The 23215-nt window shown below is 38.4% G+C and overlaps 1 protein-coding gene across 7 annotated transcripts in view; it reads right to left on the reverse strand.

The window, feature by feature from the left end:
• The window catches only part of LRRC49 (leucine rich repeat containing 49), a 176933-nt gene that overhangs the window by 26752 nt on the left and 126966 nt on the right, over positions 1 to 23215 (reverse strand). For all 7 annotated transcript variants that reach the window (XM_023552871.2, XM_023552872.2, XM_010593717.3 and 4 more), the window contains one exon: positions 231 to 468. In XM_023552871.2, the coding sequence (XP_023408639.1) occupies positions 231 to 468 (238 nt within the window). The remainder of the gene's footprint in view (positions 1 to 230; positions 469 to 23215) is intronic.

Raw genomic sequence — 23215 nt, forward strand, 5'->3', positions numbered from 1 at the left:
CTACTTCATAAAGAATCATTTTTAGAGAGAAAAAGTCCAGTATTAACTGAAAACCGGAAGGTCATTTACAAAGTACTAATTTAAATCCCAGCTCCAGAAAATCCACACAAAAACTCAGTCTCCCTGCCAGATAGAAACTGCATAAATAAAAGTTAAAACAGGTCTTTGGCCTGAACACACAAGTCGTGACTGAGAGTAATTCAAATATACGACTAAAAGGAAATGTTTACCAGAGAATTAGGAAACTTAATCTTCAATTTGGGAAGCACTTGGACGATTTCATCAAATTCTATGAAAGTGAAGGAGACTGTTGTGACCATTCCTGCTGTTTGAACACTCCAATTCCGATCCAGCGATTCCAGTGCTCCTGAGCCATAGAGCGAAAGGGTATCTCCATCCACTTCCACCAGGTGCGTGTCTGTGACAGACAGACCTTGTAAAGCACTGATGAGCCCTGAGTCCAGAGGCCTGGAAAACCAAAGGCACAATTTTATATGAAAGCTTTATAAGCTTTTACTTTTGTAAAGTAAATAACATAATATAAAGACCTCTTGGGAAAGCTCTTTGAAATGTTATATTCAGTTTTCCGTTTCCATAATGAAACCCAGAACACCAAAAACTAATTTTCAACAAAATAGCTTGTAGATTATATCCTTTTAACATATATTCTAATTAAAAAAGAGGCATATTATAAATAACAAAAAACCCACCTTTAAACCCAAATTATTTATATCAGTTAAAGATAATTGATGCTGTTTAGTTTTTTAAAATAACTTTTATTGTGCTTTAAGTGAAAGTTTACAAATCAAGTCAGTCTCTCACATAAAAACTTGTATACACCTTACTACATACTCCCAATTACTCTCCCCCCAATGAGACACCCTGCTCCCTCCTTCCAGTCTCTTTTTATGACCATTTTGCCAGCTTCTAATCCCCTCTACCCTCTCATCTCCCCTCCAGACAGAAGATGCCAACATAGTCTCAAGTGTCCACCTGATGTAAGTACCTCGCTCCTCATCAGCATCTCTCTTCAACCCACTGTCCAGTCCAATCCATGTCTGACCAGTTGGCTTCGGGAATGGTTCCTGTCCTGGGGCAACAGAAGGTTTGGGGACCATGACCACTGGGGTCCTTCTAGTCTCAGTCCAACCATTAAGTCTGGTCTTTTTATGACAACTTGAGGTCTGCAACCCACTGATCTCCTGCTCCCTCAGGGGTTCTCTGTTGTGTTCCCTGTCAGGGCAGGCATCGGTTGTGGCCGGGCACCATCTAGTTCTTCTGGTCTCACGATGATGTAGTCTCTGGTTCATCTAGCCCTTTCTGTCTCTTGGGCTTGTAATTACCTTGTATCCTTGGTGTTCTTCATTCTCCCTTGATCCAGGTAGGTTGAGACTCACTGATACATCTTAGATGGCTGCTTGCTAAGGTTTAAAACCCCAGTCTGTTTAGTTTTAAAATAATCCATTTAATGTATCCTGGGTATCTTTTCATGTCAACATAAATAGGTTTTCCTAATCTATAAAGTATTCCATTGTCTGGCTGGACAAAAAACTAAAACACTATATTTTATAGTAAGAACCATATAATACAAAAATATGCTTAAAAAAACATTTGAAAAAACATGTAACTGTTAATAATAATTTATCTCTCAGAGGTTAGATAAGGGGAAAACTGTCTACTTCTGAATACTTCAGTGTTGTTTGAAACTTTGCAAGTATATACTACAGGCATCATCAGTAAAACCAATTAAAATATCCTCCCCATTTTGAAACAGATAAAAATCCACTACTGTATTGCAATGAATAAGGAAGACCGAAGAAGAGTTGACGCCTTTGAATTGTGGTGTTGGCGAAAAACATTGAATACACCATGGACTGCCAAAAGAAAGAACAAATCTGTCTTGGAAGAAGTGCAGCCAGAACGCTCCTTAGAGGCAAGCATGGCGAGACAGTGTCTTACATACTTTGGACATGTTGTCAGGAGGGATCAGTCCCTGGAGAAGGACATCATGCTTGGCAGAGTACAGGGTCAGTGGAAAAGAGGAAGACCCTCAATGAGGTGGATTGACACAGTGGCTGCAACAATGAGCTCAAGCATAACAACAATTGTAAGGATGGCGCAGGACCAGGCAGTGTTTTGTTCTGTTGTGCATAGGGTCGCTATGAGTCGGAACCAACTTGACTGCACCTAACAACAACATTGCATATACACAAAATCACTTCACATTACTGAATATGGCAATTTCTATTTCCAAAGTAAGAGCCACATTTTCTGTAAAAGGCTGTCTAAAGGATAACCATAAAAGAAACAGCTCCATCCAACTGAAATTTTCTGCTGTGTGAATAGAGACATAAGTATTTGTTTTACCCAACGTCAAAACTTAAATAATGCTTGGCTTTTGTTCTGTGTGTTTTCATTCCCGAATTTTTGCTTTCAGGCAGTATTTATCTGCCCTTATTTAAATCAATGCTTTGCCCTTGCCTCTGTGCTTCTACGAACTTTTGTACACTCCTCCAACACGGTATTTCTCACCCTATATTAGAGTTAAAAAAAAAAAAAAAATTAGATACTTAAAATCTGCCCCTTCCACCAGATAGAACCTCTCTGAGGCTAAAGACTACATTTTATTCATTTTGAGGGGACTCTAGGGCCCAGTAATTGGCTTTTCCCAAAGTATACTGAGTGAATGAAATATTAGAGATGTTCAAAAGTTTTATAACGCTGATGTAGGAGGATAAGACTAACAAACCATCTTTCTGTTGGTTGTCCATGCTTTACTAGACACTCACGTAGTTATTTCAGAGGGTACCATTTAAACTGCATTTGTCTATACAATAACAAGCTGAGTGATGACATCAGTCTACTCTAATGAGCAACCAAGAAAACACAAAAAGGCTTGATTTCCATAGACCAGTGCTTAAGATAATCATTATATGAGAATAATTAAGCATTCAATGCTTATTAATATATGAATAATCTTAGATCATCATCTTATAAAGGTAAAGGCTGATGACAGAACAAAAATAAAATGAGAATTAAGAGTTCCATACATTGTGCTTTGTGTGATATGCTGTGCCAGGTAGAACATATAATCATTTCTGGAACAAGAAAAGGATAGGAGTTACCATTTCACTACCGCTAAAATAAAGAAGTCTTGATGAAAAGAGTATACACCTCTATTATAGCACTTACCACATTGTACTATAATTATCTGTTTGTCTGTTTCTCATTAAACATTATGACCCTTGAGGGCTTGAACTATGTCATATTCACTATAGCAGATTCAGCATCTAATATAGCTCCTAGCATATGTTTTGCTCAATAAATATTTCTTGAAAGAATTAATGAAGTGAGACAATTAAGAATTTTTTTTTTAAATGAGTTTCTATTAAATCTTAAGGAGGATATTCTAACCATAAGCTGTGGTTTGAGCAAAGGGGTAGAATCAGTGATATAGAAAAGAGTATGAGTTAGCAAGGTTTATCCAGGTGAGGCAAAGAATGAAGAAGTAAGGTGAAGGGGAAAAAAAAACTACACTAGTTGACACAGAAATGCCTGATGCCACAACACCCAGCAAAAGAAATTTAATTTTAATGTAAAAATTAGGAGGAATCAGAACTCTGTACCTAACACATGAGTAAGTTCTTTGGGAAGTGGTGTTGTTCCATGTCATATATTTGGAATCTCTTTGTTTCATCCTCTATATGATTAGAAGTTTAAGAAAGTAAACTCCAAAATAAAAAGTCTGTAATGAGAAACCAGTAACCAGTTGCCGGTGAGCTGATCCCAACTTATGGCAAGTCCATGTGTGCCAGGGCAGAACTGTGCTTCACAGGGTTTTTAATGGTGATTATTTGGAAGTAGATCATCAGGGCTTTCTTCAGAGGTGCCGCTGGGTAGACTCCAACTGCCAACGTTTGGTTAGTAGCCATATTTGTTATCTGTACCACACAGGGACCTCTGAATCAGAAAGTGATTATTTTGTGTAAAGGTGTCAAGCAAGTTGTTGGGAAAATAAGTGAAGTAATAAATAAGCCCACTTAAAAAACAGTAACAAGATTATAAAACAAAGCAGGAGTATTCTCAGCTTACATATATCTAACACGGACATTCAGTAAAAACAAATGGCAAGTTTGCTGAACTGTAAACAGTTCATTCTTCTCAACAGGAAACATACCACCCTCTAAATAAGACAATACCTAAAGCCATTTCAATTACTTTCTGTATGAGGCTTTTGAGTTTAGCCTCGAAATCTGGCCACATTTATAAAAACCTGTTCCCCTGGGTAAGTTTTTCTAATCTCCACATGAAATGACTTAGAAAGTTTGCTAAACAATGTTTAACCCCCCAGAAACCTGTTCCCACTGAGTCGATTCTGTCTCATAGAGATCCTATAGGAGAGTAGAATGGACGCACAGAGTTTTCAAGGCTTTAAATCTTTGTGGAAGCAGATTGCCAAATCTTTCTACCGTGGAGTGGCTGGTGGGTTTGAACTGCTGATTTGTTGATGAGAAGCTGAGGTCTTAAGCACTGCGCCACCAGGGCTCCTTAAACAATCTTTACACGCTGGGAACTGTCCTTCTGGTTTTCCTGGTATGCTTGGTAGATAAGTCCATATCTTTTTAGTCATATATGAGTATATCACTTCATTTGTTCATTCATTCATTCACCAAACATTTGCTGAGAATCCACTATATATAGGATACTATGCTAGGAATTCTGAACAGACCACTAAATCATCTGCATTGATAAGGAAAATCAGTATAGAGATCATGTGCATGTTTCCGAATACAGCAAAACTATTTCTCACTTTTATAACTACCCTAATCTTACTCTAATGAGCCTTGGTGGTGCAATGGGTAAGCACTTTGCTGCTAACCAAAAGGTCGGAGGTTGGATCGCATCCAGTGGCTCCATGGGAGAAAGACCTGGTCTTTCTCCTGTAAAGATTATCGCCTTGAAAACCCTCTGGGGTAGTTCTACTCTGTCACATGATATCGTTAGGAGTTGAAATCGAGTCAACAGCACCAAACAACGACAACAATCCTAATCTGCAATCAATCTAATAAACACATAGAATATAATTTCTAAACTGAAATAACTTCAACGTATTATTAAACAAATGTGTTTTTATGAAGATACATCTATTATATATTAGATACTGTGCGAGGCACTGGGTTTTGGAGAGAAAGATAAATATATATACTAACTGTGGTACAGCTTATCGCTATAAAATGAATATTTAAAAGATACATTATGAAACAGAGGAAGGAATGACTAATTCTCATACAGGGGAAAAATCAGGCTTCAAAATGAGGTAACATTTAAACTGATACTTGAAAGATGAATAGGAGAACTTTATTAGGGGTAGAAGAAGGAAGTACAGTTTAGGCACACTAAAAAACAAAAGGAAAAAAACAAAAACAAAAAGAGTGAGGAAAGGCAGAGAAGCCTGATTACATATATCAGGCTTTTATTCAGGTAAGAATAATTTCAATATGGCTAGAATACTGAAATGGAGGGCATATGGGGGAGCAGATGAAGATAAGGCTGAAAAGTCAAATTTTGCCCAGTAGAGTTAAAAGGCTTTAAAATAAAAAAGTAATAAGACCATATTCAATGCAATACGTTAGTACTTCCAGTGCGCCATGCATGAAGCTTGGTGCTAGCGCTGTGAATACAAAGATGAGCAAGAAATGCTCTCTGCCCTCAGCAACCTACTTCAGACAGGTAAGTTCATCAGCTCTGTGGAGAATGTAGCAGGGACAGGCAGAATGCAGGGAGATTAATAGGAAGACCAGCGCGATAGTGTCAACTAGACCTTTTGAGCGCATAACATATAAGAAGGGGTGGTGTAGTGGAAAATGGTATTGTCAAGAAAATCAGGCAGACCTGGGTTCAAATTCCAGATCTGCCATTGATAAACAGATAACTTTTGGGGTAAGTTATATAATTTTTTTTTGAGTTCCTGTTTCCTTGAATGTAAAATGATTATCTAATACCTATTTTTCAAAGTTGTTGTGAAGACCAGAATTAATATTCTAAACCCTGCCTCATGCTTAGTGCAATACATTTTAATGGTAATTATTAACAAAAGAAGAGAACATAGATTTACCATATATTTCAGAGAAAATAAAAGTAGGAGTTAGTGACTGACTATGGGGAATGAAGCAGGGAGGAGTCAAGTGTGACTAAAATTTGTGGAGCGTGACTGGGTTACCTGGTCTAGTTTTTTAACTGTCTAGTCTGAACTACACTTGTAACCTGACCCTACACTTGTAACCTGGCCCTATGAATACCAGTAAATTTCCATTAGTCCTTAAACTAGCCCAAGCCAGATTTGGCCTACCCTGCATGCACAGAACAGCCAGCTGTGACCACTAATTGACCTCAACAGAGGATGCAGCAACAGGTGGAATGAATCAGAAGAAAAATCATCACCCAGATCCTATTCCAAAGCAAGAGGTCCAACAAGAACCATGTCACCTCCTGTTTCCTGGCTGCCTTCTAGAATTTTCCCTCCCACTTTTTTAGTACACCTGCGGGGCTGCCATATTGCTGCCCAAATCACATATAAACCCTGCTTCCTTGTAGGTCGGGAGTTGGATCTGAGGAACTCCCCCCCCCCGCCCCCTCCCTTGCTCTGTGCATTGCAATAAAGTTACTTTCTCTTTCTCAAAGACCAGTGTCCAGATAGTTGGCAAGTCTGAGTGCGCCGGACAGAACACACCTCCTAGGGGTTGGTAACAAACTCTTCTAATAAGATAGTATTCTTCTATGGATGATCCACGTTGTAAAATTTGTTTTCTCATGAAGGCAAATACATTCCCCAGCCCAAATATTAATTATATGACAAGAGGCAGTTTGCTCAAAGAGGAATTCTCTTCAAGATCTTTAGTGGCTATTTCCAAGTCTAACTGTTCCTATAAAGCAAAAACTCTACTTTTACATAAGAATGAATCAGAAAAGTACTCTATGTCTTCTCAGTTAGTGAAGGGCTCTAAGAAAACACAGGATGATTAACTTAATAAAGTAATGAGTCACTGAATGTTAGGCTAAATGGAGAACATACTCAAAATGCCTAAGTGGAAAAAAGGACAATATTCCAGAGTATTATGTATTTTTTTTTTTTTTTTCCTTTGGGCTTTCTATAACAGGCTAGAATAGAAAGGCTTAAAATATTTCGGAAGATTCTTTTCCCAATGAATAAGTGGTGCTGATTCCTATAATAACTTACTTTATGAATTTCTATTACAACATTCAGAGGTGTGGAAATTCATTTTATACATTATACTTTATTATAGTAGTGTTAGCTAAAATACCACAGCATTCATAGACAGGAAATGACCAAAAATAAACCAGCTTCACTGCACACATCCAATGTAAGCAAAGAAAACATTACACCAAGTACTTTCCCATTTCTGACAAGGGAAAAGAAACCTGCAATGTGTCATTTTACCGTAGAGCTGTCCCAAGTACAGTGAACAGTGAAATCATTAATGGGATATACCAAAGCTTTATAGAATTTCTTCCCTTTATGTGCCTATAACTTTTTCATGGATACTTGTTTCCAGGCATTTAGTTACACACCCATAAGCCAAAGGTCACAGACAATGTAACACAAGAATTAGCCTCTTTTTGGCATTATGAAATACTAAAGACTATACATAGCATTGTTTAAAATAGAAAACCTTATGTAATATTACGAAACAAATCAGAATCCTAAGGAACTGACTTTGTAGACTTCTGACTAGCTTTGTATCTTTAGAGATAGCCATGATTACATCATTCCAGACAGATAAAATTTAATTATAAAGACTTACAGAGAACGTGGTAATACAATTTCTAATACTTAAAACTCCTTGTACTTTCAGATGAAGATAGCAGACAGTCTGAGCACACATGTTTAAAACTTCTCTCTCCAAAACCCCACTAGAGAATATAATAATTAAAAAGGTATAAACTCAACAATGACAAATCATGATAGGGGAGGACCAATGGCAGCAAGAGATTTCAGAAAATTCCTGGAAGAGGTGAAGTGAAGAGTGTGGACTGATGAAGAAGGGCAGAGGAATGCAGAGCCTAAAATATGTGCTGAAGATGAGAACAAAGACGGCAGCCAACTTGCCTAGTAGAACTTCGGAGAGGAACTTTGGATATGGAAGTTGGAAGTGAGTAGAGAGACTGAATACAAGGACATGAATAGGATATCTGCAAAAGGACCCTATCACCTACTTCTCACACTGCCAACAAAAGCAATCAGGCACAGTGGTATCTAGATCAGCTGGAAAAGTAAAGAATAATTAATTCTGGTTATTTTTGATGGGGGAAAAATCAGACCTTGACCTCAAAAAATTGATTCCAGTGTAATAAAGACTTAAATGTGAAAGACAAAACTTTAAGACTGAGACAAAATGGGAAAATATTTTTACGATCTCAATGTAGAAAAGAAACCCTGTTGGCGTAGTGGTTAAGTGCTATGGCCGCTAACCAAAGAGTCGACAGTTCGAATTTGCCAGGCGCTCCTTGGAAACTCTATGGGGCAGTTCTACTCTGTCCTATAGGGTAGCTATGAGTTGGAATTGACTCGAAGGCAGTGTAGCAAAGTTTTTTTTTTTAATCTTAAACACTACCTAAATGCGAAAATCATAAAGGAAGAAGTATACATTTTGGTGTCTTCAGTATATAATTAGTATTTAAAGTCCAAGTCATGGATGAGATTGTTTAGGGGGAATGCAGAGAGTGAAAAGAGGCCCCAGGACCATAATCTGAAAAACGCTAATATTTAGAGGCCGAAAGGGTAAAAGTATTTGAGGATATGGGAAAGGGTCATAAAGTGATTGAAAAAAAAAAAAGCAAAAGCTATTAGTAGTTTGATGTAAAACAATAAACTGTAAAGAATGGTCCAAGAGGAAGTAATGAGTCTCAGTTAGGTCATGAAGACAGCAGGCTTCATGAAGAACATATTCTTTTCAATGAATAAACAAGAGGCTCAAAGAAATTAGGAATGTAGTGAAGAAGGTGCATATTTCCTTGTTCAAAAAGGAAAAAGAAAAGCAATCAGAAACTCCAGAGAAAAACTATACAAGGAAAAAAAAATGGCTCAAATATGAAGAAAACTAAAATGCAGTAAAATGAAGTATACTGAAGAAGAGACATTTGAATTTGATGCTAGGACTATTCTCCTTGAGTGGCTTAGGACGCAGAGAAGGAGATAATAATCATAGTATACTAGTTAACTCAGAAGTAAAGAACACTTACATAATCATAGAAACTCAAACACTGTTTACTAGTTTTCAACTTTTAGAAGCCACCAATTGACAAAGTGCAAAAGATTTTACGGTTATAGAATAGACAATAAATGATATCTGTCTTGAAATATACAAATATAGCTGATAGAATTTACAATGTAAAAAATGGGAGAAGTGGAAAAAGGGTAGCCTCAACTTCCAAAATGCAGACTCAAATTACTTGAGCTACTGCTTACAGTGGATAGAACAAGAATTTACAATGTAAAAAATGGGAGAAGTGGAAAAAGGGTAGCCTCAACTTCCAAAATGCAGACTCAAATTACTTGAGCTACTGCTTACAGTGGATAGAACAAGGAATAGAGGTTTAACTATACATTTAAAAAGTTACCAATAAAAAAAATATAGATACATAGTTTTAAGAAGAGAGATGAGTGACCTGAATCCTATTATAAAACCAAACCCACTGCTGCAGAGTAGATTTCAACTCACAGTGACTCTATAAGACAAAATAGGACTTCTCCATAGGGTTTCCAAAGCTGTAATCTTTAGGGAAGCAGACTGCTGCATCTTTTTCCCATGGAGCAGCTAGTGGGTTTGGTTAGCAGTTGAGCACTTAACCACTGTGCCACCAGGCCTTGAATCCTATTATAGCAAGAAGTATATCTAAATTTTACAAATCAAGAAATAGCATGAAATATACTTAGAAGTTTGGTAGAAAAAGAGTCAGCAAAATACACTTAAAAACAAAACAAAAAAGAGTAGCCAGGAACGTCAAATGGAAACCAGGTGATTATGGTATCCAGGAAGCCAAAGAAAAGGACCTTCCAACAATGAGGAGCGTCAACCATATCAAATGGTGCTGGGAGGTCAAGTAAAATAAGGACTTAAAGTCCAAAAAGCCAATCTGGGGCCTCATGTTAAGAGCCCCTGATTGAGACATTTTATAAGGTATATTATGTTCTTTTAGAAATGTTTTACAGAAATCAGATAGCCACAAACTGAGCTAAGATAATAACCACACCCAACAGATGTTATTAGTAACTGATTTCACAGTCTAGTCTCTGCCATTATATTACAGTCTCTACCACTATTGACTGTCTGTCCCTGAAGTTTCATGTTTTCTGACTTCATAGTGAAACGTCTCTGAGGCTCCTCAAAGTGTTCAGAATACGGAAATGTAATGATGTCTCCATGGTGTTTGAACTGAAATCAGTAGAAAGTAATTCTTTCGCCAGAAAATGTGGTTTCCTTTCTTAATGATTCATTACTGCTCTCTACATTCTCTCCATTGAGTCTGTGCGTTTCTTTTCTCATTTATCTAAAACTCTCCCTCTCTGCAACTTGTTTGAAAGAAAACCTCTGACTTTGTGGAACTCCTGAAAGAAATTCTGAAATGCTTGGCAGCAACTATTAAAAAAAAACGAAACAAAACCCGTTGCCGTCTAGCCAATTCCAACTCATAGTTATCCTACAGGACAGAGTAGAACTGCCCCATAGGGTTTCCAAGAGCAGCTGGTGGATTTCAACTGCTGACCTTTTGGTTAGCAGCCAACCTCTTAACCAGTGCGCCACCAGGCTCCTGGCAGTAACTATAAGGCAAAATAATTTTCACTAACAGATACTTCCTCTTTCTCTTGGAACTGACTGCCTATTTTTGAGACCATAAAAGTGAAGACTATAATTTTAGATTATTTTAGATGGTCACAGAAGTTTTTGGCTATGAGATTCTTTAAAAGTTCAAAATGTCAAGAAAGTTAAATTAATCGTCTGGAATCCACCTATCAGAGATAGTTTTGTCAGGTAAAAGAGCCAGTTACTAAAGGCACTCTCGCACTCACTATAGCTGCCAATTCTGGTAAAACCCAAACAGTGAACAGTCCTGAAACAAGAGCATAGGCTGCACGGCAGAGATTAGGAGGAGACAGGTTGGTTATTTGGTTCCTGGTCCCACCATTATCTATGGTAACTTCAATGCCTGCAATTATAGCTTCAACTAATCTCTCCTCTGATGATCTTCACTTCTACTCTTCAACGCCCACCCCCATGACCACACAATGGCCTCCATATTGCTCTTAATGTTGTCCTTACTTATATATGTTCTACCTTTAAAATCTTCAACTTCAAAAGCTCCTCTGACCACAGCTTCCCATTATTCCAGCTCACTAGTATCTTACTTCTTATGCTATTGGTCTTCAAGTTTGTTTAGATGTCTAGTCCCAGAAACACTAAATTTTTTCCCAATCTGTTGGTAACTTTTATATATATATATATATATATATATATATATATTATGCTTTAGGTAAAGATTTACATAACAAATTAATTTTCCATTCACTGCATTCACTGATCCTTACACAAATTGTTTCATGATCTTGGTTGCAGTCCCTGCAATGTGTTACCACTCTCCCCATTTCCTCCCTGGGTTCCCTGTTTCCATTTCAGGTTTCCTTGTCCCTCCCTGTCTTCTCATCTTTGGTTTTGGGCAAATGTTGCCCTTTTGGTTTGATACGAGTTAACTGTTCTAAAGAGCACATTTTTCACAGATGTTATTGTTGATTTTATAGCCCCATCTATTATTTCACTGAAAGGTAGCCTCTGGGAGTGTCTATAGTTTCAAGTTGGAAGGTTGTCTTAAGGCAATAGTCTCGGGGGTTCCTCTAGTCTCTTTCAGACCAGTAAGTCTTTTCTTTTTTTTGTAAACTTGAATTTTGTTCTACATTTTTTACCCATTCTACCTGGGACCTTCTATTGTGATCCCGGTCAGAGTGGTCAGTAGTGGTAGCTGGGCACCATCTACTTCTTCTATTCTCAGGTTAGAGGAAGCTGTGTTTCATGTGGGTCATTAGTCCTTTGGGCTAATTCCTTCATTGAGTCTTCAGTTTTCTTCATTCTCCTTTGTTCCTGGCAGGAAGAGACCAATAGTTGCTTCTTAGATGGCTGCTTGCAGGCTTTTTAAGTTCTCAGACTCTATTCACCAGGCTAGGAAATAGAACATAATCTTTATGAACTATGTTTCACCAAGTGACCTAGATGTTCCCTGAGACTATGGTCCTCAGCCTTTATGTCCAGTAGTTCAGTCCTGATGTCTAAGTAGTTTCTATAACCGTGCCCCCTAAATGCTGTTATATAATATTTATGCTAAATTTATATATATACACATATGCATATATATGCAGCATTTACAAATACGTATGTTTGAATATCTACAACCATACCTATATATGGAAATGAGTGCACTCCTGTATGACCACCCTCACCTACTTGGTATACATATTAGTCCATGTATCTATTCCCAACTTATTACGTTGTTGCAGGATTGTATATGTTACAGTATTTACCGTACTTGCCCTTTATTCTTGCATACCTCTTGGTGTCTTGCTTTGCCTTGGTCATGTTGTGCTGATTTCCCCTACATTGTTGTTATTGCCTTACCCTTCACCAGAATTAACACTTGTCTGCTATCTAGTTAGTGATTCTCCCTCCATCCCCCTTCCCTCCCAGTGTGTAAGCCTATTCTTGACTTTTTATAATAGTGGTCTCATATAATATCTGTCTTTTTGTGATTTACTTATTTCACTCAGCATAATACCCTCCAGATTCATCCATGTTGTGAGATGTTTCGCAGAATCATCATTATTCTTTATCCTTGTGCTGTATTCCATTGTGTGTGTATACCATATTTTGTTTATCCATTCATCCATTGACGGGCATTTAGGCTGTTTCCCTTGTTTTGCTATCATGAATACTGCAGCAATGAACATGGGTGTACATGTGTCTATTCATGATCTTACTTCTCTTGGATATATACCTAGGAGTGGGATTGCTGGATCATATGCGAATTCTATTTCTAGCTTTTTAAGGAAGCACCATACCATTTTCCATATTGGTTGTATTTACATTCCCACCAGCAGCGTATAAGAGTTCCAATATCCCCAACACCTCACCAACATTTGTTGCTTTCTGTATTTTTAATCTGAGTCATTATTGCCAGGGTGAGATGGTATCTCACTGCAATTTTGATTTGCATCTCTTTAATAGCTAATGATCGCAAGCATCTCTTCATGTGTTTGTTAGCCGCAAGAATGTTTTCTCTGTTGAAATGTCTGTTCATGTCTTTTACCCATTTTTTAAATTGTCTTTTTGTTGTTGAGGTATTGAAGTTTTCTATAAATTTTAGAGATTAGCTCCTTGTCAGATATGCCATAGCCAAAAATATTTTCCCAGTCTGTAGGTTTTCTTTTTATTCTTTTGGTGAAGTCTTTTGATGAGCACTAAGTGTTTAATTTTTAGGAGGTCCCTTTTATCTAGTTCATCTTGTGGTGTTTGTGCATTTTAGTTATGTTTGTTACACTATTTATGCCATATATTAGGGCCCCTAGTGTTGTGCCTAGGGGACATAATTGCGTAACAATGATCGTGAGGATGGCACAGGACCAGGCAGTGTTCTGTTCCGTTGTACATAGGGTCACTATGAGTTGGAACTGACTCGATGGCACCTAACAACAACAACAATGTGCTGCCCCTATTTTTTCTTCCATGATCTTTACAGTTTTAGCTTTTACATTTAGGTCTTTGATCCATTTTGAGTTGGTTTTTGTGTATGGTGTGAGGTATGGATCTTGTTTTATTTTCCTACAAATGGATATATAGTTTTGCCAGCACCGTTTGTTAAACAGACTTTTCTTTCTCCATTGAATGGACTTTGACCCTTTATCGAAGATCATCTGTCCATAGGTAGGTGGACTTACTTCCAGGTTCTCAATTCTATTCCACTGGTCTACATGTCTGCTGTTGTACCAGTACCAGGCTGTGTTAACTACCGTAGCTATATAGTAGGTTCTGAGACTGGGGAGTGTGAGGCCTCTATTTTGTTCTTCTTTTTCTTCAATAATGTTTTGCTTATCCAGGGCCTCTTTCCTTTCCATACAAAGTTGGTGAATAGTTTTTCCATCTCATTAAAGAATGTTGTTGGAATTTGGATCAGAATTGCATTGCATTTGTAGACTGCAATGGATAGTATTGACATTTTCAGGATGTTAAGTCTTCCTATATATAAACATGGTGTATTTTTCCATTTATGTAGGTCTCTTACAGCAGTGTTTCATAATTTTCTTTGTATAAGTCTTTTACATTCCTAGTTAGATTTATTCCTAAGTATTTTATTTTTTTGAGGGCAATTGTAAATGGTATTGTTTTCCTGATTTCCTTTTCAGAGCTCTCATTGTTAGCGTAGAGAAATCCAACAGATTTTTGTATGTTGATCTTGTACCCCACCATTTTACTGAATTCTCTACTAATTCCAGTAGCTTTCTTGTGGGGTCTCTAGGATTTTCTATGTACATGATCATGTCATCTGCAAATAGGGATAGTTTTATTCCTTCCTTTCCAATTTTTATGCCCTTTATTTCCTTTTCTCCCCCATGTGTCTGTCAGTTTGTCATACTGTGGGGGCTTGTGTGTTGCTGTGATACTGGAAGCTATGCCACCAGTATTCAGATACCAGCAGGGTCACCCATGGAGGACAGGTTTCAGCTGAGCTTCCAGACTAAGACAGACTGGGAAGAAAGACCTGGCAGTCTGCTTCTGAAAAGCGAGTAAAACCTTACGAAAAGCAGCAGAACACTGTCTGATATAGTGCTGGAAGATGAACCCCCCAGGTTGGAAGGCACTCAAAAGATGACTGGGGAAGAGCTGCCTCCTCAAAGTAGAGTCGACCTTAATGACATGGATGGAGTAAAGGTTTCGGAACCTTCATTTGCTGATGTGGCACGACTCAAAATGAGAATAAACAGCTGCGAACATACATTAATAATCGGAACCTGGAATATATGAAGTATGAATCTAGGAAAATTGGAAATCATCAAAAATGAAATGGGATAAAATGAAAGCTTCAAAGGATAGCGAAGCAGGGGCTGGGGTCTGGGCAACTTGGTTTGAGAGGACTTCTAAATCAATGGGCAAAACAATTCTATTATGAAAACACTCTGCATCCCACTTTGAATTGTGCCACCTGGGGTCCTAAATGCCAACAAGCAGCCATCTAAAATACATTAATTGGTCTCAACGCACCGGGAGCAAAGGCAAAGGAAGAACACCAAGGTCACACGACAACTAAGAACCCAAGAGACAGAAAGGGCCACTTGAACCAGAGACCTACAATATCCTGAGACCAGAAGAACTAGTTGGTGCCCGGCCACAATCGATGTCTGCCCTGTCAGGGAACACAACAGACAACTCCTGAGGGAGCAGGAGACCAATGGGATGCAGACCCCAAATTCTCATTAAAAGACCACACCTAATGGTATGATTGCGACTAGAGGAATCCCAGAGACAATGCTCCCCAGAACTTCTGATGGCACAGGACAGGAACCATCCCCGAAGACAAATCATCAGGCATGAAAAGGACTGGTCAGTGGGGGGGAGAGAGATACTGATGAAGAGTGAGCTAATTAAATCAGGTGGACACAGGAGAGTGTGTTGGCAACTCTTGACTGGAGGGGGGATGGGAAGATAGAGAGAGAGGGAAGAAGGTAAAATTGGCACGAAACGAGAGACTGTAAGGGCTGACTCAATAGAGGGAGAGCAAGTGGGAGAAGGGAGTAAGATGTATGTAAACCTACATCTGACAGACTGATTGGAATGGTAAATGTTCACTTGAAGCTTAATAAAAATTTAAAAAAAAAGAAAAAAAAAATGAAATGGAACACATAAACATCGATATCCTAGGCATTAGTGAGCTGAAATGGACAGGTATTGGCCATTTTGAATAGGATAATCATATAGTCTACTATGCCGGGAATGACAACTCGAAGAGGAATGGTGTTGCATTCATCGTCAAAAAGAACATTTCAAGATCTATCCTGAAGTACAACGCTGTCAGTGATAGGATAATACCCATATGCCTACAAGGAAGACCAGTTGATACGACTATTATTCAAATTTACACACCAACCACTAGGGCCAAAGATAAAGAAACAGAAGATTTTTATCAGCTGCTGCAGTCTGAAATTGATGGAACATGCAATCAAGATGCATCGATAATTATTGGCAATTGGAATGCGAAAGTTGGAAACAAAGAAGAAGGATCAGTAGTTGGAAAATATGGCCTTGGTGAGAGAAACAATGCCGGAGATCGAATGATAGAATTTTGCAAGACCAACGACTTCTTCATTGCAAATACCTTCTTTCACCAACATAAACGGCAACTATACACATGGACCTCGCCAGATGGAACACACAGAAATCAAATTGACTACATTTGTGGAAAGAGACGATGGAAAAGCTCAATATCATCAGTCAGAACAAGGCCAGGGGACGACCATGGACCAGGCCATCAATTGCTCATATGCAAGCGCAAGTGGAAACTGAAGAAAATCAGAGCAAGTCCACGAGAGCCAAAATATGACCTTGAGTATATCCCACCTGAATTTAGAGACCATCTCAAGAATAGATTTGACGCACTGAACACTAGTGACCAAAGACCAGAGGAGTAGTGGAATGACATCAAGGACATCATCCATGAAGAAAGCAAGAGGTCACTGAAAAGACAGGAAAGAAAGAAAAGACCAAGGTGCATGTCAGAGGAGACTCTGAAACTTGCCCTTGAGCGTTGAGCAGCTAAAGCAAAAGGAAGAATTGATGAAGTAAAAGAACTGAACTGAAGATTTCAAAGGGCCTCTTGAGAAGACAAAGTAAAGTATTATAATGACATTCGCAAAGACCTGGAGATGGAAAAACAAAAGGGGAGAACACGATTGGTGTTTCTCAAGCTGAAAGAACTGAAGAAAAAATTCAAGCCTCGAGTTGCAATAGTGAAGGATTCCAGGGGGAAAATATTAAATGACACAGGAAGCATCAAAAGAAGATGGAAGGAATACACAGAGTCATTATACCAAAAAGAATTAGTCGATATTCAACCATTTCAAGAGGTGGCATATGATCAGGACCCGATGGTACTGAAGGAAGAAGTCCAAGCTGCTCTGAAGGCATTGGCGAAAAACAAGGCTCCAGGAATTGACGGAATATCAATTGAGATGTTTCAACAAACAGATGCAGCGCTGGAGGTGCTCACTCATCTATGCCAAGAAATACGGAAGACAGCTTCCTGGCCAACTGACTGGAAGAGATCCATATTTGTCCCTATTCCCAAGAAAGGTGATCCAACAGAATGTGGAAATTATAGAACAATATCACACGCAAGCAAAATTTTGCTGAAGATCATTCAAAAACAGCTGCAGCAGTATATCGACAGGGAACTGCCAGAAATTCAGGCTGGTTTCAGAAGAGGACGTGGAACCAGGGATATCATTGCTGATGTCAGATGGATCCTGGCTGGAAGCAGAGAATACCAGAAGGATGTTTACCTGTGTTTTATTGACTACGCAAAGGCATTCGACTGTGTGGATCATAACAAACTATGGATAACACTGCGAAGAATGGGAATTCCAGAACACTTAATTGTGCTCATGAGGAACCTTCACATAGATTAAGAGGCAGTTGTTCGGACAGAACAAGGGGATACTGATTGGTATAAAGTCAGGAAAGGTGTGGGTCGGGGTTGTATTCTTTCCCCATACCTATTTAATCTGTATGCTGAACAAATAATACGAGAAGCTGGACTGTATGAAGAAGAATGGGGCATCAGGATTGGAGGAAGACTCATTAACAACCTGCATTATGCAGATGACACAACCTTGCTTGCTGAAAGTGAAGAGGACTTGAAGCACTTACGAATGAAGATCAAAGACCACAGCTTTCAGCATGGATTACACCTCAACAAAAAGAAAACAAAAATCCTCACAACTGGACCAAAGAGCAACATCATGATAAACGGAGAAAAGATTTAAGTTGTCAAGGATTTCATTTTACTTGGATCCACAATCAACAGCCATGGAAAGCAGCAGTCAAGAAATCAAAAGACCCGTTGCATCGGGCAAATCTGCTGTAAAGGACCTCTTCAAAGTGTTGAAGAGCAAAGATGTCGCCCTGAAGACTAAGATGTGCCTGACCCAAGCCATGGTATTTTCAATCACATCATATGCATGTGAAAGCTGGACAATGAATAAGGAAGTCCGAAGAAAAGCTGACACATTTGAATTGTGATATTGGCGAAGAATATTGAATATACCATGGACTGCCAAAAGAGCGAACAAATCTGTCTTGGAAGAAGTGTGGCCAGAATGCTCCTTAGAGGCAAGGATGGCGAGACTGCGTCTCTTATACTTTGGACATGTTGCCAGGAGGGATCAGTCCCTGGAGAAGGACATCATGCTTGGCAGAGTACAGGGTCAGCAGAAAAGAGGAAGACCCTCAACGAGGTGGATTAACACAGTGGCTGCAACAATGAGCTCAAGCATAACAACGATTGTGGAGATGGCACAGGACCGGGCAGTGTTTCGTTCTTTTGTGCATAGGGTCGCAATGAGTTGGAACAGACTCGACAGCACCTACCAACGACAACATTTCCCTTTCTTGCCTTATTACTCTAGCTAGGACTTCCAGTACAATATTGAATAGGAGTGGTGATAAAGGACATCCTTGTCTGGTTCTTGTTCTCAAGGTGAACACTTTCAGTCTCTCTCCATTGAGAAAAATGTTGATTTTGTATATATGCCCTTAATTATGTTGAGGAGTTTTCCCTTCTATTCCTATTTGGCTGAGAGTTTTTATCAGGAATGGGTGTTGGAATTTATGAAATGCCTTTCCTGTATCAATTGAGATGATCATATGATTCTTGTCCTTTGTTTTATTTATGTGGTGAATTATGTTGACTGATTTTCTAAAGTTGAACAAACCATCCTTGCAAACCTGGTATGAATCCCACTTGCTCGTGGTGTATTATTATTTTTTTCATATGCTGTTGAATTCTATTGGCTAGTATTTTGTTGAGTATTTTTGCGCCTATACTCATGAGGGATATTGGTTTGTAATTTTCTTTTTTCACAGTGTCTTGCCTGGTTTTGGTATGAAGGTTATGCTGGCTTCACAGAATGAGTTCAGGAGTATTCCGCCTTCCTTTTCTATGTTCTGGAATAATTTGAGTAGAATTGGTGTCAACTCTTTTCTTAATGTTTGGTAGAGTTCTCCAGTGAAGCTGTCTGGGCCAGGGCTTTTTTTTTTTTTTTTTTCTGGGGGTGGGGGGCTATGATTCCTTCAATGTAATGTCACCTACCTGCTTTCTTATTTGGGTTATTTGCATCTTTGCCTTCTTTTCTTTTGTCAGTTTGGCCAGTGGTTGTTGATTTTATTGATCTTTTCAAAGAACCAACTTCTAGTCTTGATTCTTTTGGTTGTTTTTATTTCTGCTCTAATTAAAAAGAAATTTTTTTTCTTTTTAATCTTTCTTATTTCCTTTCTTCTGGTGGCTGTGGGCTTCTTTTTCTCCTCTTTTTCTTCTTGTTCAAGTTGTAGGGTTAAGCTGTTGATTTTGGTCCCTTCTTATTTGATTAAAAAAAAAAAGTGCATTTAATGCTTTATTGACCTTTGAGTGCTGCTTTTGCTGTGTTCCCAAAGGTTTTGATACGTTGTGTTTTCATTCTTGTTTGATTCTAAGAATTTATTTCATTTTTAATTTCATCTATTACCTAGTGGTTTTTGAGTAAGGTAATTTTCAGTTTCCATGTACTTAATTTTTTTTCCGTTGTTTTTCTTGTTACTGATTTCTACTTTTAAAAGATTGTGATCAGAGAAAATGCTTTGTACTATTTCAATATTTTTTAATTTGTTGAGGCTTGTGTCGTGGCTTAAAACATGGTCTACTCTGGAGAATGAACCATGTGTGTTTGAGAAGAATGTGTACTGTGCTATGGCTGTGTGAAATGTTCTGCATATGTCTATGAGGTCAAGTTGGTTGATTGTGATGATCAGATATTCTGTATCTTTGTTGATTTTCTAATTGTTCTGTCCTTCACTGAAAGCAAGCAGTGTGTTAGTGTCCTGCTATTATTATAAAGAACTGTTTATTTCTCTTTTCAATGCTCTTAGAGTTTGTTTTATGTATTCTGGAGCCCTTTCACAGGGGTACATAAATATTTATTATGGTTATGTTCTGTAAAAATGGCATGGGGGAGGAGTCTGATCTCTTTTAACTTCACAAGGGGGAAGGAGAATCAAGATCAACAGCATAAGGTTGATTCCTGTGAGGCAGAGGTCAGACATGCCTCTTCTCTCCACCATCTTTACCAATTCTGACACCAACCATCCCTCCCATGGCACTCTCTACTTCTCTGCGGGGTTTGATAATTCATTGCAATGACCACCCAGAACTCATAGACAATACTCACAATTATGGGGTTTAATAGGGAAGCAACAGGTTACAATTCAGGCTCAGGAGCACTCAGGATACAGTTCTTCCATCAGGACAGCTTCTTTTCAGGTGTGCTCACAGGCACACCTCTCTCTGGCCCTAGGCCTCTGCCCTGCTCAGGCAAGTGTTACAAAGCTCTTTTAACCCCTGCCAGTAAGCGCCCAGAGGCACCCCACTCTGCCAGTAAGCCTTGACCCCAAAGGCACTCAGCTTTCTCGCTCTAACGGTTGGGAAGCTCATTGCTTGATCTCCTGCTGGTCTCTCCTGCCGCCATTTCTCTGCCACCACTTCTCAGCCGTCTTCAGGGTTACAAGTTGTTCTCTGTCTCCTGAGTCCAGTGGCTTCTCAGAGCAAGGATCCTGGGTCCAAAGGATGCACTCTCCACTCCTGGCTGTTCTTCCTTGGTGGTGAGGGGATCCTCTCTCTGCTCTGGAATTGGCTTTCTTTTAAAGCAAAACTGACCACAATCGCCTTATTTGTACAATCCCACCCAAGTGATTGGGTGGGAGTTATAAGACCATCTTCCTTATTCCTTATTGTGGTGTTGGTGAAGAATATTGAATATACCATGGACTGCCAAAAGAACGAACAAATCTGTCTTAGAAGAACTACAGCCAGAACGCTCCTTAGAGGCAAGGATGGTGAGACTGCATCTTACGTATTTTGGACATGTTGTCAGGAGGGATCAGTCCCTGGAGAAGGACATCATGCTTGGCAGAGTACAGGTCAGCGGAAAAGAGGAAGACCCTCAATGAGATGAATTGACACAGTGGCTGCAACAATGAGCTCAAGCATAAAAACAATTGTAAGGATGGCGCAGGACTGGGCAATGTTTCATTCTGTTGTGCATAGGGTCGCTATGGGTCAGAACCAACTCGACAGCACCTAACAACAACAACATAAGACCATGGCTAGAAAGGCCACAAAAAAGCAATCCATCGCACCACATGTCCTCTTGGTGAATGGAGCCTTTAACCATTATATAATGCCTTTCCTTGTCTTTTATGGTGGATTTTGCCTTAAAGTCTATTTTATCAGAGATTTTTTTTTGCTTGGTGTATTTTTTTCCATCTATTGATATTGAGCTTATTTAGCTTTGTGTCTAAGGTGTGTCTCCTGCAGACAACATAATGTTGGGTCATGTTTTTTTTAATCCAGTCTGTTAGTCCCTGCCTCTCGACTGGCACATTTAACCCATTTACATTTAGTGTGTTTACCTATTGGTATGAATTAACTGCTGTCATTTTGTTGTGCTTTTTTTTGTGGTGTTCATGCTGTCTTTGTTCTACTTGCTTTTCTGTACTGGGTTCTTTTTGCTTATGAAGTTTCTTTTCTATTTCTTCATTGTTGTTGACTTTGCATTTATTGAGTCTTTATGGTTTTCTTTTTTATTTTGGTGAGTAGGTTTATTAATTTTCTTTGTGATCACCCTAAAATTTACATTTATCTCCCGAGGCTTAAAACAGTGTTGTATCTCAATACTGCCTTGATTTCCTCTCCATATGGAAGTTCTGTAACTACACCATTTACTCCCTCTTTTATTTTGAAGTTGTCATCATTTATAGATTGATGTCTCTGGTTCCCTTTATTCAATCTTGTAGCTTTATTTTAATTCTGATCCTTTCAATTGATGCTCAGAATTTCAGGGCTGTCATCCGTATTCATTTCACTTTGTTTCTTGGGTCTTTGCTGGGGAGTAATGGTGTGGTGCATCTAACTAGTCTGCCATCTTGGAACAACGTCCAATTTTCTGTTTTTCAATTCCTTAGAATTCTAGCCTGAATTATACACGCATAAATCGTTGAAATGGTGCATGTTTTGTTGTATATATCCTTCCCCTCAAAAAAAAAAAAAAAAGTAAATAGAATAAAACCAGAAACACAAGAAATAAAAAAGAAATCTAGCCTAAATCATATGATCCATCATTTCGATCTTTTTAAAAATTTTTTTTTGGTATTGTTGTTGGTGTTGTGCTTGAATTTTTTAATTCCTTATCTTTGATCCCTTATCTCTCCTTATTCTTTACCAGACATTTAACTTCTCTACTGTTACAGCTAGCTACTCTATGCTCCTGGAATAAACTCACTCAACATTTCAGACTACAGTTGCTATAAATTTGTGATCTCTAATTTTATTTAGTTTATCAGAATTTCCCTTCAAACTTTCAACATTCTTCCAGTTAGCTCCCCTCTGGCTACCAAACAAGACCTGAAAAAGTGTAAAGACATACAGTGTTTCTTAAAGTGATGATTTAGTATCATAACAATGTCAACCCTTCTGTAATTAATATGTAAATGTAACACAATTTGAATAAATTCTAAACATTTCTTTTTCTGTTCAGATTAAATGATTTTAAAATTCATATGGAAGAAAAGGTGGGTGAGAATTAAAACTCTGAAAAGGTAGCAAAAGTAGATTTGCCCACTAGATATTAAAGCCAACTACAAAATTAGGATAATCAAAATAATCTGGTATCAGCATTAAAACAGACAAGTAGATGGGAACAGGCAAGTGGAATGGAACAGACAGACCAGAAATATATGCAAGAATTTATGAGAATTTAATATTAGGTAAAGATGGCATTTTTCATTAAAAAAAGAGAATAGTTTAATTAAGTTATTAGCAAAATGACTAGTCAATTGAAATTAAACCAAGGTAG

This window comes from Loxodonta africana, chromosome 13 (genome assembly GCF_030014295.1).
Source record: "Loxodonta africana isolate mLoxAfr1 chromosome 13, mLoxAfr1.hap2, whole genome shotgun sequence".
NCBI lineage: Eukaryota > Metazoa > Chordata > Mammalia > Proboscidea > Elephantidae > Loxodonta > Loxodonta africana.